Source organism: Cavia porcellus, unplaced genomic scaffold (assembly GCF_034190915.1).
Source record: "Cavia porcellus strain 051 isolate PalLab524CR breed Dunkin Hartley unplaced genomic scaffold, mCavPor4.1 scaffold_5, whole genome shotgun sequence".
In the NCBI taxonomy this organism is placed as follows: Eukaryota; Metazoa; Chordata; class Mammalia; order Rodentia; family Caviidae; genus Cavia; species Cavia porcellus.
The window spans coordinates 56,293,987-56,310,507 of NW_026947488.1; the positions used below are offsets into that span (position 1 = coordinate 56,293,987).

General features: G+C 35.3%; 1 protein-coding gene across 6 annotated transcripts in view; it reads left to right on the forward strand.

Annotated features, from left to right (window-relative positions):
- Atp2c1 (ATPase secretory pathway Ca2+ transporting 1) overlaps positions 1–16,521 on the forward strand; it is a 121,824-nt gene that overhangs the window by 52,311 nt on the left and 52,992 nt on the right. For all 6 annotated transcript variants that reach the window (XM_063248984.1, XM_003476722.5, XM_063248980.1 and 3 more), the window contains 9 exons: positions 263–373; positions 1,942–2,058; positions 4,585–4,674; positions 6,344–6,379; positions 9,238–9,299; positions 10,011–10,119; positions 14,020–14,175; positions 14,576–14,644; positions 15,690–15,765. In XM_063248984.1, coding sequence (XP_063105054.1) covers positions 263–373; positions 1,942–2,058; positions 4,585–4,674; positions 6,344–6,379; positions 9,238–9,299; positions 10,011–10,119; positions 14,020–14,175; positions 14,576–14,644; positions 15,690–15,765 — 826 coding nt within the window. The remainder of the gene's footprint in view (positions 1–262; positions 374–1,941; positions 2,059–4,584; positions 4,675–6,343; positions 6,380–9,237; positions 9,300–10,010; positions 10,120–14,019; positions 14,176–14,575; positions 14,645–15,689; positions 15,766–16,521) is intronic.

Consider the following 16,521-nt stretch of genomic DNA (forward strand, 5'->3'; position numbering starts at 1 on the left):
TTTCTACTCTTTATGTTCTTAGAATCTTCTGTTTATATAATGTAAAGTTTTTTTTGTTCTACTTGTCACTGATGGTTTAATTTTTGAAATATTTTCAAGAAATAGAGCATGTGGTCAAGGTATTTCAGGGCTGCATACTGAAAATATTTTTCTAACTGTGGAAAGTAAGTTACTGTGAATATTTGCACTTTCACTTATTGTGCTAGGCTATGTTACAGTTATGTAGTGTATTCAAATATTTTTGCTTTGCTTCATTTTCTAGGTTGCACGTTTTCAAAAAATACCCAATGGTGAAAATGAGACAATGATTCCTGTATTGACATCCAAAAAAGCAAGTGAATTACCAGTTAGTGAAGTTGCAGGCATTCTCCAAGTAAGTGTGTAGTGGGGAGGACGGGCATAAATCTAGTAAAATTAGCACTATAAATCAGTAGAATCCAATAGAATTTTCTGATATTGTTGTAATACTAGATAGTAATTATAAGCATGACAATTAAATTTGAATTGTAGTTAGACCTCAGGTAAGCATGACTGACTAGCTTGAAATGTGGCTACTATAATGGAGAACTGAATTTAACTTTAATTCCTTTAAACTGCTGCATAGGGCTAGTGACTGCCTGACTAGACTAGGTCATATACATGCCAGGAACCCTTAATGTGACAGGAGGGTTAGGTCAACCAGGAAATGAATCAGTTTAATTAGTAACTTAAGTAGAATTAAGAGTTTTATCTTTTCTTAAACAAGGGTTTTATAAACTAAAGTAAATGTTAAGTTTAGAGATACAAATGAATTTTAATTGTTTAGGTAATTTAGAAACAACATGAGGAAAATATTTTTTAAACATGAAGAACAGGATATTTTTAATTTCCTTTCAGACATTCCTATGTTTTAATTCTGATATTAAAAACATTGATACCCATTTTTGCGTGTTTTTTTTTTCTTTTCAGAGACATGGTTTTACTATGTAGTTGAAGGTGGCTTTGGATTCACTATATAGTCCATGTTGGTCTTGAACTCATGGCTGTCTTACCTCAGCCTCCCAAGTGCTGGGATTATAGGTGTGTGCCACCATGCCTGGCTCATTTTGGAGTTTTTAAAAAAAATTTATACTCTTTTAAAATTGCTGAAATATGCTTAAATTAAAAATGTTGATTATTAAACTCTATTAGAAACCTTCTGTTCAGGGAAGCTAGTCATTTTGGAGCTGCAAGTAGTTGCATTTTTAATGATAGTTAAAATAAATCATGAGAATGAATGAAAGATTTAGGTGGTGTTAGCCTAGATGATGTTATGCTATCCCAAGAACAAGTTCTTCTTAACTTCGTAGGTAAAGTAATTTAGGAAGCACAAAATTCCAGTGTGAAATAATTTCTGTAATCTCAGAGCAAATAGTAGTACTAACCTCTGGGTTTTGATAAGCTTGGAGAACAAGGAAGGATGTTTATGGCATACTGAGTATTCTTTTGGAGAAACTAATTCTAGAAGCAACAACAATAAAAACAAAAATGCTAATTAAATGATGCAGTGATAGTTTACTTTGTGTTGTGGCTGGTTTGTATTCCTTTTTTTTCTATAGAAAAATGTAAGTTTGACCTTATTTTGTGTATAAGAGGTCAATTTTATTAAGGTATAATTTACATAGAATGTATTGCACTGATTTTAAGTGCAGAGATAAAGTTGCATTTCGACAAGTGGAACAAACACCACAGTTAAGACATGGGATATTTTTATCACTCCGGAGGGCTCCCATGTTTCCCTGCAGTTCGTCTTGTCATTGTTTCACCACTAAAAAGCTTTCTTTCGCTGCAGACTAAGTTTCAGCCGTTTTATAAAACTGACTTTTCATAAATGTGATTATACATTGTATACTCCTTGGTGTTTTTCTTGTTTTGTTCTGTCCTAACATTTTCCAGTAACTTTTATATTTAAATTCTTGATAGGCTGATCTTCAGAATGGTCTAAATAAATGTGAAGTGAGTCACAGGCGAGCCTTCCATGGCTGGAACGAGTTTGACATCAGTGAGGATGAGCCACTGTGGAAGAAGTACATTTCCCAGGTGACAGGCTTTGACTTCTGCCTCTTTGGTGTAATGTACATACACTTCTGTTTTATGGTGGTTTACTTTTGTGAGGTTACTTATAGCAAAAAAATAACTTTACAAAAACTTTTACCTAAAAGTTTCTACTCATTGGGGTTTGCTGTTAGGTTGGAATTCTTGTAATTTTTAGTTTATTAAGTTATAAAGCCAGCATTTTCCATGTTAGTAGATCACATAATGCTGATACTGCCACTAAGTTCCTTTGCACATACTGCATTTATACTTTTTAAATTATAGGAATGCTGTTTAAGTAAGCATGGCCAGTTTAGAAAATTAGTAATTTTGATAATTTAAACTCTTTGACTCTTCCCAGGTGTAAATTATACCTTTATTTCCTATCAGGTGTATGATCTTATTCTTTCCATTATAAAGGAGCTAGCTCAGAACAGATAAAAGCTATTTGTGATTATCATTATTTTAATCTTTTAGGAAAGGCTTATTGCAAATTTTTTAATTTTAGTAACGGTTAAGTTAGTGTAAAGTTTGTAAAACCTCATGGCCAACTTTAGTAGGGTTGGGTCTTTTCAGTAAAGAAAACTTTTGTGACTTTTAACCCACAAGTTCCTTTTTTTGGGAAAGATCTGTGTCTAACTTTGCAAAAAAACCTTACCTGATACTAAGCCTGCATTGAACAATCTTAACTTTGCAAATGCATTTGTCTAAAATAGCAAAACCAAAATTTGAGGGAATAAAAGCACCCCTTGTGTTTACTGTGCAGAATGGTATCCTCACGTATACTTTCCATCTTTACTTAAGACTTCAGGAAGTATAAGGCAACGTGCTTTGATGTTTCTTTTCCCCCTTAATCCTGTTACCAAATCTTCAGTGCCTGCCTGTTAGGATTTCCATGAGCATTAAACAGTGCCTGTAATATAGTTAAGCATAAGCAGCAATAGCGAATGGCAGTTGTTAATCACAGAGCACTGGGTGACATTTCACTCCTTTCAGAAAACACCGAATTTGTTCTGTGAACACCTGTTTGGTGCTTGCCATCTATTAAGTGGTGTGCTTAATTATTACTGTGGCACAGCTTTTTTGGGGGAGGGGATGAGCTTTGCCTTCAAAGTGTAGTGGTTAATAGTTAAGATTTGAAGAGAGTTTTATGGTTTATTCAGCACTTTAATATTCATTCTTAGTTAATCCTTACCATAAATTTCTTGATCTAAGGTTTCATTTTACCACTTGAAGAATCTGGAGCTTAAAAAGATTAGGTTACCACACAGGTGATAGACCTGGAATGTAACCCAGCTCCTCTGAATCAGGTTGTGGTGTCAGCTCTGAACTGTGTTGCAGTTGTAGTTTTATTTTACTACTGACTCTTTTACCCTTCAGTTACAGGAGTCACTTGGGCATGTTTTAAAGTTACTGAAGACTGGACCTACATGTCTTACATGTATGCCCTCACACCTCGTGTCTGGTGGAGAGAATGCCAGACCCCGGAGGGTCAGGGAGTCTCTCCACATTCTTAAAATAAAGGCCATTTTTATTTCATACTTCTTACCTTCTTAGCCGCGCCAAAATCCTATCAGATGGTTCCCTTCCATGCCGAAAATTCTATCACTATAGTTTATAGCCCTTTTACTTTGCAACTTTTGTGAGTCATGGGCCGCTTAAGCATAGGAGGATATTCTGGTGTCAGAGAGTTAGGTATAGGGTTTCCAACTGGAATAATTGTGGGTGCCTTTGTTGATTGTTGATTTAACTCTGCCTGATTGGGCTGGTGGTATGGTCCTGTTTCTTTAGATAGGATTTCCTTGTCAGACAGGTGCTAGGAAAACCAGTGAGTTTTTTTCAGTTTTTTCTGTGAGGAGGAGCTTAGCATCTTACCTGTTCCTAGCTGGCTGTAAGGGTTGTTCTTCTGGTGTGTGGACCACCACAGAATTGTAATCAGCACTAATTTACTTACTTGCGGAATGTTTTAATCTCATAGTTTAGATATTCTAACTCATACTTAAAGTAAATCTTTAACTTAAAAATCATTTGCAGCTTTATTAGAAATGCAGAACAGCTGTATTTTATTTTATCTATTTATTTTGTCATTTTTGAGCCAGAGTCTCACTGTGCAGTTAGGTGGCCTTCAACTCACTTTGTAAAAGCCCTTGCTGGTCTCGAACTTGTAGTGATCCTTTCTGCTTTACTCTCCTGAGTGCTGAGATTACAGGTGTGTGCCACCACAAACAGCTATACTTGTTAAATTAATGTAGCACTAAAAATAATGCCTACCATAATGAATTGGGAGGTTCTTTGTTTAAAATATTAATACTTAATTTTGTCTTTGTGAAATGGAACTTTTAGGAAGTTTTAAATCTATTTAAGTATATAATTATCTCCTCTTTTTGTGTACAACTAATTGAGATAATAAAGCAATGTAAACTCATAATTTTCTAATTATATCCTTATGGTTTTTTTAAAAGCTGTTGCTGAGATACAACAGAGCTGCCTTTCATACAAAAGTGTTGAATTGCTGTTTGTTTTTCCTTTCAGTTTAAAAATCCTCTTATTATGCTGCTTCTGGCTTCTGCAGTCATCAGTGTTTTAATGCATCAGTTTGATGATGCTGTCAGTATCACTGTGGTAAGAAAAACATACTTTTACTCTCTGTGTAAGTTGGTTACTTTTTATTTTGGAAAATAAATTAAGAAATGTTTATTCTTGGTTAGTGTCCAAATCTACTTTTAGTTGTAGTAATCTTTGTTGTTGTTTTCAAGAAAGGGTCTTGCTGTGTTGTTGAGACTGACCTCGAATTTGGGCTCAAATGATCTTGTTGCCTCAGCCCCTGAGTAGCAGGGACTGCATCTCTGGCCCACTATGCCCCGCACTAGTGGTAGCCTGGAATGATTTGTAAAGGTCTGTGATTGGCACCCATGAAAATTATCCCACAATCTGATAATTTCACAGATACAAAATAGAGTAATTTTCCAGTTGATCTAAAATTTCTTTTTTCAGCTCAGTGTTTCAACTAGTTATAGAATAAAGCCTGATCTGTGAGATTAAAAATACTCTTTAACATTGCATACTATATATACTGTGTAAAGTTTTCTTCTCACCAGCTAAGTGATTCCTGCTTTGATTAAACTATTCTTGTTTACATCCATTTCATTGTAGTATAAAAATTTATAGCAAGTACAAAAATTCACTGAAGCAAGTTTTTTTATGCTTAAGAACGTAGTAGATATGTGTGTGTGCATATATATATATATATATATATATATATATATTTTTTTTTTTTTTTTTTTTTTTTTTTTGTCTTTTTAAGACAGGGTTTCTCTATGTAGTTCAGAGTGGCCTTGAGCTCACTTTGTAGCCCAGGCTGGTCTCGAACTCGCAAGGATCCCCCTGCCTCAACCTCCTGAGTGTTGGGATTACAGGCGTGAGCCACCATGCCTTTGAACTAGTCTTGTGGGTACCTTTCTCCTGGGGGTATGTGAGGGCAAAACTATTTTAATAATACTAAAACATTATCTTTTTACTACAGATTCAGCATCAGGGCACAAAAGTCATGGTATATGAAACTGTTCCTTACTAGTATAAATCAAAAGTAATGGTTCCAAACTGTAGTGATAGTCATCATTTTCTTTGATTTAGAATGTTCTTGATAGAGCTATAAAATTCATTATAGTTCTATCATTATATATATAAAGATAAAAAAGTCTTTATCCTTGAATACACATCTTTTTTATAATCCATGTAATGAAAAGGGAAGAATGTGTGATGGGGTGCTAAAGAAGTCCTATACCATCAAGTTTTGTATATTGAAGTTAAATACTACTTTCAAGGGAAGGTGATTATTGTGAGGTGAACTAACTTTTTACTTGAAAGGGTAATGTTACATTCCCGGCCCAGGTTTATTTATTTTTTTTAAATGTATTTTTCAGGAAAATGTTACTTGTGTTAACATGTTATGCGTTTTTAATTTTTAAAGACAAATTAATAAGTACAAATTAAACCTAAGTAATTGTAAAAATAGTTAAAATCACCACTTATAAATAATATATAAACACATGAGCCAGAGCTGGACCTCGGTTTGTGAGAGCATAAAAGTACACTACAATGAAGAAGCTGACTGTCAGTTATGCGCTGTCAGATTGGCTCCCACGGGCCTATGCACAAAGGTGTAATTTTTTTTCAGCTGATTTCAGTGTTAGTCTGCTGCCCTGGGACTGCGTATAAATAAATAATATATAGATAACAGTTACTTCTTGTTAATACCTGATTTAAAAGTCTATGTCTTTGTTTTGTTTAGGCAATACTTATAGTGGTTACAGTTGCCTTTGTTCAGGTAAGTGAATTTGTTTTATCAGCAGAAAAATTTTATATTATTTAAAAGCATTAAAATGGCTCATGGAAAGTCTATAATTATTGGGAGGTGGTATTGTCCATTCCCACAATTCTTTGTTTATGAAATAATTTCAAGTATAGACAACTCTTTGAAGAAGATTGTGAAACTAAGAACTGGTTTGATTTTGAAATGAAAACCTACTTTTCTATTTGGTCTTGGTGGTAACTGGGGCAGATGGAAACAGAAAAGCATCATAACAGAAAAAATAATTTAGCAATACATTTTTCATTTTTCCAATTAAAACATTGGGCCAGGGGTTATGATTTTATAACACTGTAATAATATTTATAGAACAAAGTCTAGATTAAACAGAGTCTGAAATTAAATGATAACTTATCAAGTACCATCTGAGAAAATTCCATTGATTTCTGTGAGTCATTGCCTTAGCAGAACGGTATACTTGTTTGTTGAATTTTTTTCTAACCTTGTTTCCTTTGAGGGTTTTTTTTGGTGATAATTACTGAGTTTCTAATCAGTGTTGGTATTCCCACCCACCTTTGAAAGTTTTTATTCATCAAGAGATGTTCTCTTGTGCATCAGACTTCCTATTCAGCATAGTCATTGAGGCAGCAAAAGAAACAAATGAGGAACCTCTTTTATAAAATATGGTGACTAGTGTAGAGATGATAGCAGGATTCCTGTTACGCATAATCATAAATAAAAATGTTGTATGCTTAGTTTTATGTTTCTTTAAATGTCTGAAACTTGTGTAGGTTTCAGAATAACATTTCAGAATCTTGACAAAGTACATTTTAAGCATTTCTAAAATGTAGTTAATAAAAGTCAAAGTATGAAGAAATGTGATGCTGGTGTATGAGCCTCAAGTTCATGCCGCTTTGATTCTTAATACTATATTTTGAATGATTGTGATTGTCTTGATATCTGCTATTTATTTTCCAGGTACTTTTTGCCATTGTTCTATTCTCTTAAGTGATCTATAACATAGCTTTACAGTGCTTGTAGAAAGCCAGTTGGAGTCAGTTTGTTTTCAAGTTTGTCTGTTCCTTGAGACCATCCTGTTGAGGAATCACCTTGCTTAGAACATATGATTGTTACTGTTGGGAAGGAAAATCTTGGTGGTCTAGCATAGATCACCTCAGTCTGGGCATCATTCCAGACAGCTCTTCATGCAGCCAAGGAAGTGCTATGACCCTTGGGACAGTAACTAGAACCCTCTTGTGCCTTTAAAAGTGTCTTCCTTCTGAAGAACTATAAATAATACCATTTTGTATGGAGAACTTTATGAAAAACTTGTTCTCTTTGGTCACTAACGATACCCCTCAAAACTGCAATTTTAGCGTAGATAGGTAATTTTACACATGGGTATTGTGTTATATACTTGAAATGCAGTGACCAGGACTGACTGCTAAATATCTTTATGAGAGGTTCATTTGATAGCATCCTCAAAAAGGGGTCAAAACATTATGAGAGAGCAATTTCTAATTGCTAAACTTGCTTTCTTACCGAGATGTGATCCCTTTTTTAAAACTGTCTCTGAAAAGAACTATTTGTCAGTTAAACATGCCGTAATACTTTGAAGAAAACCCCTTATTGCAGATAAATCAAAAATTTTAATGTTTTTGTCATTTAGTACTTTCACCTTTGCTTTAGGGTAAGGATCCTTTTTTATATTCTTTTCATGTTTATGTCTGCCTTTCCCCACATCTTTTTCTAATCCCCGCATTACTTGAGTCCTTCCCAGCCATACAAATAACTAATAACTGCTTTGCATAGTCATAATGATACCACTTTACAGTACTTGGAAAAGGTTAAGATGGCAGCTTCTGGAGACCGGTATTTTCTGGCTTTCTAGGGAATTTTTGGATAAATCCTTGCATCTGTTAGTATCTTTTGTGTATTTTCAGGACTTTGATGTAGCTTTTATATTTTAAAATTGTCTTATACTTGCCTCTTGTCTAATTAGAGATTGATGTAGTTTTATGTTGTTCTTATACAGTGTTGCAGTTTCATTTGATGTGGTTTGTGATGGGTGTGAAATTTTAACTAGTACCTGGGACTGCTGTCATTTCAAAATCCTCACCTTTCATTTTTGCTGTTGTCTGTTTTTTTTTGTTAATCTTAGACCAAAAAGGATTGGTGTACTTAATGTAGACGTGGAGCAAAAACAGTGGTGACATTGTACAAAGCCAAACTCTTCATAGAAACATGATTAAGTAATGCAGGGGGTGAAGGGTGTTTCTGACAGCAGCTGTTGGTGCTGTGGTGGAGAAGTCTGGAATGTCATGGGGCTGGGGCTCCTGAAACGTTTCCCTTTCATGTGATTCAGTGATGGGAGGGCTGTCATTGTAGGGCCATCCCACTCATGATTATTCGTGTTCTTAAGAGAACTTTGTCCATAAGCCATTGCAGTTCGCATGAGTTTAAATCCTCAAAGCAAACGTTACATACACATAATTTGAGTTCTTTGTCTGTTAAACACCAATTGTAAAATTAATCTTAATTGTAAGACTAATGATCTTAACTTTTAATGACTCAAAATTATGTGTTGTTTGAGCACTAATGAATTCTCAAGTTCACACACCAAATATTAAAATGTAAAGTTGCCAGTATTATCAGAATTGTTTAATCACTGTAATTCAACTCTTTTAAATATGAATGAGTTTTTATGGGTAAGAATATAAGCACAAATGAAGAAAAGAATAAGAATTGGGAGAAATTTTAAAACTGATTGAGGTTAATATTTACAGATAGATGGACTGTGTTCATAGGAGCATAAATGTTTGCATTTCTTTAAGCATGTTCCTGTTAACATTAAGTTCTGCTTTCTTGTTTAATAGGAATATCGTTCAGAAAAATCTCTTGAGGAGTTGAGTAAACTTGTGCCACCAGAATGCCATTGGTATGATCTATTTTTTCTGAGAGGAATTTCTACCCCTTTAAAAATAGAAGCTGACTGTGACTAGTACAGTATACATTGTTGTCTCAACTTTGACTATTGGAAGATACTATTGATCAGACATGAAAAATTCCTGTTCTGATCAGTTTAGTTTTTATATATATGTGTGTATTCCCCACCTTGGGTTTTTTGAGCAGATCTCATTATGTAGTCCAGGCTGGCCTGGAGCTCAGAATCCTCCTGTCTCTGTCTTCTGAGAACTAGGGTTCATGTTTCACCATGCTTGGCTAATTTTGCTATTCTTGAGTTATAGCTGTAATTAACAAATGTTTACATATGTGCGTGTGCTGAGCACTGTCTTAGTAGAATGATGAAGGGTACAGTGAAACAACTGGACTCAGATTTTCATACATTATTTTGGGTACTGTTTTTAGATCATTTTACATCATCTAAATATCTTTATTAATAAGAACCCACAGGGAATCTTTCTCTTGTCTCAGGCAGTCCTGGAGGTTGAACCAAGGGCCTCATGGATTCCAGGCAGACGCGCTCACAGAGGTTATCCAGCCCCTTTCCTCAGTTCTTGCATTTGACTTACCTTTTTTCCAAAGGGCAGTAATGGGATGGTTTTCCTCAGTCAGGACCACAGGAAGGGATTGTTTTAGCTAAGTACCTTGACTGTTTTCTCAGCATGGTGGTTTCTGTTTGTTGCAGCATACGTGAGGGAAAGCTGGAGCATACCCTGGCCCGAGACTTGGTTCCAGGAGACACTGTTTGCCTTTCTGTTGGGGACAGAGTTCCTGCTGACTTGCGCTTGTTTGAGGTAAGTTTGAGGATCTGTTTGTAAGGAACAGAAATATCTGGGTGTTGATTTAAAGATAAACCCTAGCAAACATGAACTAATAAAAATTGAAATAAAAATTTAAAAAATTAAAGCAGCTGAAAAAATAAACATCAGTTTATTTAATTTCTCTGTCAGTAGTCTATGTTTGTTCATAAATTATTTTCTTGGTTTCCCTTAATTCTTTGAGCATAGTTAAGATGATTCGCTTAACCTTCTTATTAAATTCAGTGTCTGAACTTCCACAGGGATGGTGTCTATTTATTTATTTATTTATCTATCAGTTTTCTATGAATGGTTCAGGTTTGTCAATTCTTTTTGTGATTTTATTGAAAACTAGATGTTACATTGGTTTTTTTTTTTTTTTTTTTTTTTGTCTTTTTCCTTTTTACCGGTACCAGGGATCAAACTCATGACTGCCTGCTTGCAAGGCAGGCGCTTATGCCGCTGAGCTAAATCCCCAGCCCCTGGATGTTACATTGTTTTAACCCTAGTCATCAGAGACTCCCTTTCCCCTTGGTTTTGTATTTTTTTATTTACTGAAGGCTGAAGCCCATTTTATTTAGTGAATTAGCCAGATTATTTTTGTAAAGACTATATTGCTAATCATGAATGGGCACTGAAGTTTTTCTTTGATCTTAGCAGTCAGCCTTAACTTTCAGAATTCCACCCAGAATAAACTCATACATGCTCACAGACACACATGCGTGCACACATGCACACGCACATGCGCGCGCGCGCTTTCGCACACACAGACACACACACACACACACACACTCCACACTTAGTCCTCACTCACTCACCACTCCCCTGTTCTCTGCAGCTTGTCTCTGAGCTGGATGCTTCCTCCATACTGTGCTGGGCTGTCTACGACTCTGCCTTTACCTCTTGTTTCTGCTTAGTGCACACGTGTGGCAGAGGTGCAATCCTAGGGACTTCTCAGGTCTTTCCTGAGTATGTCTGATCTCAGGCATGTATGTTGTACCCTGCATTCCATGGTGGATATGGTGGTTCTCTTAAGCATTTATTCCTCTAAGCTTTCTTGTAACCTTCTCCCTTCCCACCCTTTTGAGTGTGCCCTTTTGCCCTGTCTTCTGTAAATCTCTTGACAGATGCCCAGAAAGCCGTGCTATCTGGGTCGTCACGAGGCTGTAAAATGATGGTCAGAGAACTGCTGACAGGTCAGAACACACATAGTACTTTTAAGAACAAGGTCTGTAGCAACCCTGACCTGAGTAAGCTGTGCCACAGTCATGGCTGCTTCTGTCTGGGGCTGGCAAATAGTAGATAAACAAAAGTGCCACTCTGCTTTCTTACTGAGATTCAGGGGGCGTTTCCCCCCGACCCTCCCATGAAGCAGTTTCCTGGTGCTCTTAAGTTTTCAGTTCCAGACTTGATCTGTAGCTTTTGCCCATTTACTGTTTTTGTTGTAAGCACTTATTCTTTGAGTGCCCTACTCCTCTAGTCACTGTTGAGTCACTCCTAAGTTGCAGTCTTATGCTGACTTCAGTATAGTTTTGGTAAGTAAGTTTGATAAATTGGTTAGTTGTATTTTGCTGCCTTTTTGTGATTTACTATAAAAATTTGACTTTTAAAAGTTTTTGAATTATATAGTTTACGAATTTGAAAAAAAAAGACCAGTATACAAACATCTTAGGAAGTGGAGATTTTAAATTGCTCGAAAGAAATGTAGAAGGTCTGCATCCCATGATATATTTGTATAGTTTAGAAACATTTCTACTCAACAAAAATTGTTTGGTGGGAGCTGGGGATTTAGCTCAGCGGCATAAGCACCTGCCTTGCAAGCAGGCAGTCGTGAGTTTGATCCCCGGTACCGATAAAAAAGAAAAAAGAAAAAAAAAAGTGTAAAAAAATTGTTTGGTGTACTTGACTTGGGGGAATGTATGTCTCTGAAGCAGGTATCATTATGTATCTCAGGGAAGCACTCTAGGGATACCTATCACCTTGGGAGTGCTTGTTCTCTTAGATTGTAAGGGCTTTAGATACGTATGTTTGTTTTTGGATCTTTGTAGTTCAACCGCTTCAGAGAAATGTGAACTGAGGAATACTATCATGTTGAACATGTTGAAGAAAAAGAACTGTTTTTCCTCACTGAATTAGTAGAAATCAAAGATACTATGTCCTCAGGAACAGTGAGACTGAAGTAATCCTTCTTCCTCTTAGGCTTTTGCTCATGTCTTGACAGGAAAGACTGTTTCAAAAGTTGAAACTGAATACCAACCTTTTAGATTTCTGGTATCAAGTTGAATCTGTGTGCTTCAGTCCGAAAGTTAGTAATCAATGCAAGTCTTTACCAGGTTATAAAATCCATTTCATGTATCTTTGTCAGTAATATTGTAATATACTTGATTGACTTGGCTTTGAGTGGTAGTAAGTTAGAACTATTGAAGAATTTTTAATTACATTTTCTTCACCTGCTTTAGGTCCCTTTTCTTCTCTTTGCTAAGATTTAGCCTAGCACTTAGAACATAATAGAGGTAGTTTGTTGGGTGAGTGAATAAGCCTACAAAAGGATTCATATCATGAATTCTCACCTACTTTCTGCAAAAATGTTCTTAAGATTTCCCTTGAATAAGAGCTTCGAGAATAAAATAGACTTAGGATTTTTATAAACACTGTATTCCATTGATTTGCTAATTCGATGCATCACCAACACCTGGTGGGCTTGTAAATTTTTAGGATTACTTTTTCCACCCTTGGATTAGGATTGATTGCATTACCAAGTTCTCAAGTGGTAGGGGTGATACTCATTCTGCTGGAACCTAACTTTGAGACCTATCTGCGTTCCTCCTGAGATGATTCACACTGTTGTAGGTTTTGAGAAGCATTGCAAAAACAGTTAAGTGTTCAACTCTTTATTTCCAAAAGTTAACTTCTTCGTTCCTTCCCATATATATATATATAAATATATATGTATGTATATATACACACACACACCACATTGTACACAGTGCCTGTGAACATCTTTAGGAAATGTTCTTTGGACCATTTTTTCAGAAGCAGAGCCAAGTATCACCTGCAGCATTTTCTACTGATTTGTGTATATGTGTGTATACTGATTTGTGTATATGTGTGTGTACTTGGGTCATTGTAGAAAGAGAGCCTACCTGAGTGTAGTGGCACATATTTGTTATCTCAGCACTCTGAGCGGCTGAGATAGGAGCATCTCAAGTTGGAGCCCAGCCTGGACAATTTAGTCCAGACCTTTTGTGAAATGAATGAATGAATAAATACATGAATGAATGATTGGGTGGGCTAGGGATGTAGCTCTCTGCAAAGGCTCTGGCGATCTCTAGAACTGCAAATAAAGAAAGTGAGAAGAGTGTGATCTTCTGAATTGTACCTTGTGAGAATATAGACTATGATATTAATAATCTACATGGAAACATTCTTTATTTTTGCAAACTTTAATTTGGAGTGAATATTGAGTTTTATAGCAAAAATTTTATGAAAAGGGAGCCCAAAAGATGAATGTCTTTCTCATTACCTCTTAAATTATTTATTGATACATTTCCTGTGTCATGGTTTGTTTTAAACTACCACTCATATTTCTTGAACTCTCTGGGCATGATAAAACTAGGAAACGTTTCATAATGAAAGTTGGGTTTTCTTTAGATAGTGTCAGCTAATGTCATTTCACTATTATATTTTGAATTTTAGGCTAACCTAGTCTCATGGTACAGCATTCTTTATGTATCTCAAATTTTGTTGACTTCATTTTAAAAATAGTGCTGTACTGGTGCTGGTCTTTTGTCTTTGAGTAATATAGGATATAACTAATCAGGGGAGAGAATATGTTTGAAGTGAGAGGTAGTTAACTAACACCAGCTTGAATTGATGAACTGTTCTATGTTTTCCAAGGCTGTGGATCTTTCTATCGATGAGTCTAGCTTGACAGGCGAGACAACACCTTGTTCTAAAGTGACAGCTCCTCAGCCAGCTGCAACTAATGGTGATCTTGCATCAAGAAGTAACATTGCCTTCATGGGAACACTGGTCAGATGTGGCAAAGCAAAGGTAGCTTTTTTCTTTTGGAAAAAACAGTTCATTTGTATATAACTGGTTTCTCAAATTTTTGTCTCTCAGATGTCATATACAGTACTTTGGAGTAAAAATAAAACAAGAGACAATTGAACTTAACCCTGGGCTGCTGTGGAATTGGGATGAAGCTGTGTCCTTGAAATACAAATATGTGAAATACACGGTTCTGCCATTTACTAGCTAAAAAGGGTAGCCCTTTATAAAATTACAGCAATAGAAAAAGTAAACTTACTAAGGGAACTTTGGAAATGTGTTAGGTTTGTAGGCGAGAAGAATAATGGGATATAATAGGGAATAATGGAGTTTTGTTTATTTTATTTTTCTGGCTGAAGAAAGTGATTCCATGTGTATATGAATTTCTTGTTTATCCCCTTAGGGTATTGTCATTGGAACAGGAGAAAATTCTGAATTTGGGGAGGTTTTTAAAATGATGCAAGCAGAAGAAGTGAGTACTTAATATGTTAACATTGTGTTTTTTTCCCACTTTTGAAATTCATCATAAGTAAAAGAGGAGAGACTATTGTTGAATCCTTTTTTTTTTTTTGGTACCTGGCAATGAACTCAGGACCTTGTCCTTGTGAGGCAGATGCTGTGCCACTGAGCTATATCCCCGGCCCTAAATTCTCTTGTATATATATACCATTGAAAGCAGATTGTCTTCTGAGTATCTCGGTTATCTCTGCTCAGATACATTCTGGAAAACCTACAATGAGAAGGGCCTAAATTGACATTGTTAGTATTCCAAAGGGTTTTGAACTTTACTTATTATTTATAGTAAAATGAGGTTTATGGCCAACTCCTTATAGAGTGTGTGTGTGTGTGTGTGTGTGTGTGTGTGTGTGTGTATGTATATATATATATATATATATATATATATATATATGTATGTAGTATTGGGGCTTTCTGTGTGCTTAATATGTGTTCTATCACTGAGCTATACCCTCAGCCCTCCAAGGTTACTGTTTAGTGTTTTTATCGCAGAACAAATCTTCTACCAAAATTGTTAAAACTACAGAATTGCAAGTAAGTGGGTGGGGAGTTTGGCAAATGAAATAATGTAGAGGATGTTTTGATTAAGAGTGCTAAAGATGGGTTCTTTCATGAAAATACTTTTTCTGTAGCATTTTGTTTCTATAGCATGTTTGTAGACACAGAAAGAGGAAAAGTTGGAAAATTGAGGAAGCATGTGATAATTTTGAAACCTTAGAGAGAGAACAGATTTTTTTCTCAGTGGGATGCATACACTAGATTTTTCCAAGTGTTTGTGATTTTTAAAATTGAAAGTTCTATCATTCCTATTTGACTTTGACAGTATTTAAAATCTAAGCTTCGGTTTCTTCAGTGAAGGTTGGTGTGTTTACATTATGGGAGAGTTGTGTGGTTGACTTGAGAGTACCTATGTGAAGATCTTTAGCAGAGTCTCAAGCACCTGATAAAGAATATTCAGTGAGATAATTGCGGTGATATTCTTCTCTAAAATTTTTGCCTAGGCACCAAAAACTCCTCTGCAGAAGAGTATGGACCTCTTAGGAAAACAACTTTCCTTTTACTCCTTTGGTATAATAGGTAAGAGAAGAGTGAGTATGTATATATTACATTTTTTTACATGAGTTTTATTTTCTGAGTGTGAAATTATTTTAGCTCTATTTGTTTTTCTTTAATCTTAACAGTTTTTTTAAAATTATAATGCCAATTTTTTCCAAAGAAACAAAATAGAACTCTAAATCCTATAAAGAGGTAGCATTTCTGTGAACATTTGATTGTCTTCCTAATTGTGATGCTATTGTTTTATGTTTTTATTTTTGTTTCACACATTTCATCATAAACATTAGATGCTTACTTGAAACAGATTTAAAGGTTGTACATTTCATTTTGTAAACCTATAGTCACACATCTTTTTAGGCATTTCTGTACATTTTTTGGAAATTCCTTGCTCACAGTAATTATCTGGAAGTGTAGCTATCCTACAGGAAATATTACTTATTTCTTTTTTTGTCTTTTTTTTTTGTTTTTGTTTTTGTTTTTTTTTTATCGGTACCAGGGATCGAACTCACGACTGCCTGCTTGCAAGGCAGACGCTTATGCCGCTGAGCTAAATCCCCAGCCCCCATTGCTTATTTCTTTAGGATACATTTTTTAGAAGTAATAGTGTTGAACCAAAGGGCATTTATGAAATTTTTAAATTTTTGCCAACTTTGAGTGTTAACATTAACATAACTCATGAAAAGTGACTTCTTATTGTTTCACAGCTCAATATTAAAGGACCTGAATACTTTGTCATATATGTGTATGTTTTTAGTTTTGAGTTGCCCACAATTTATT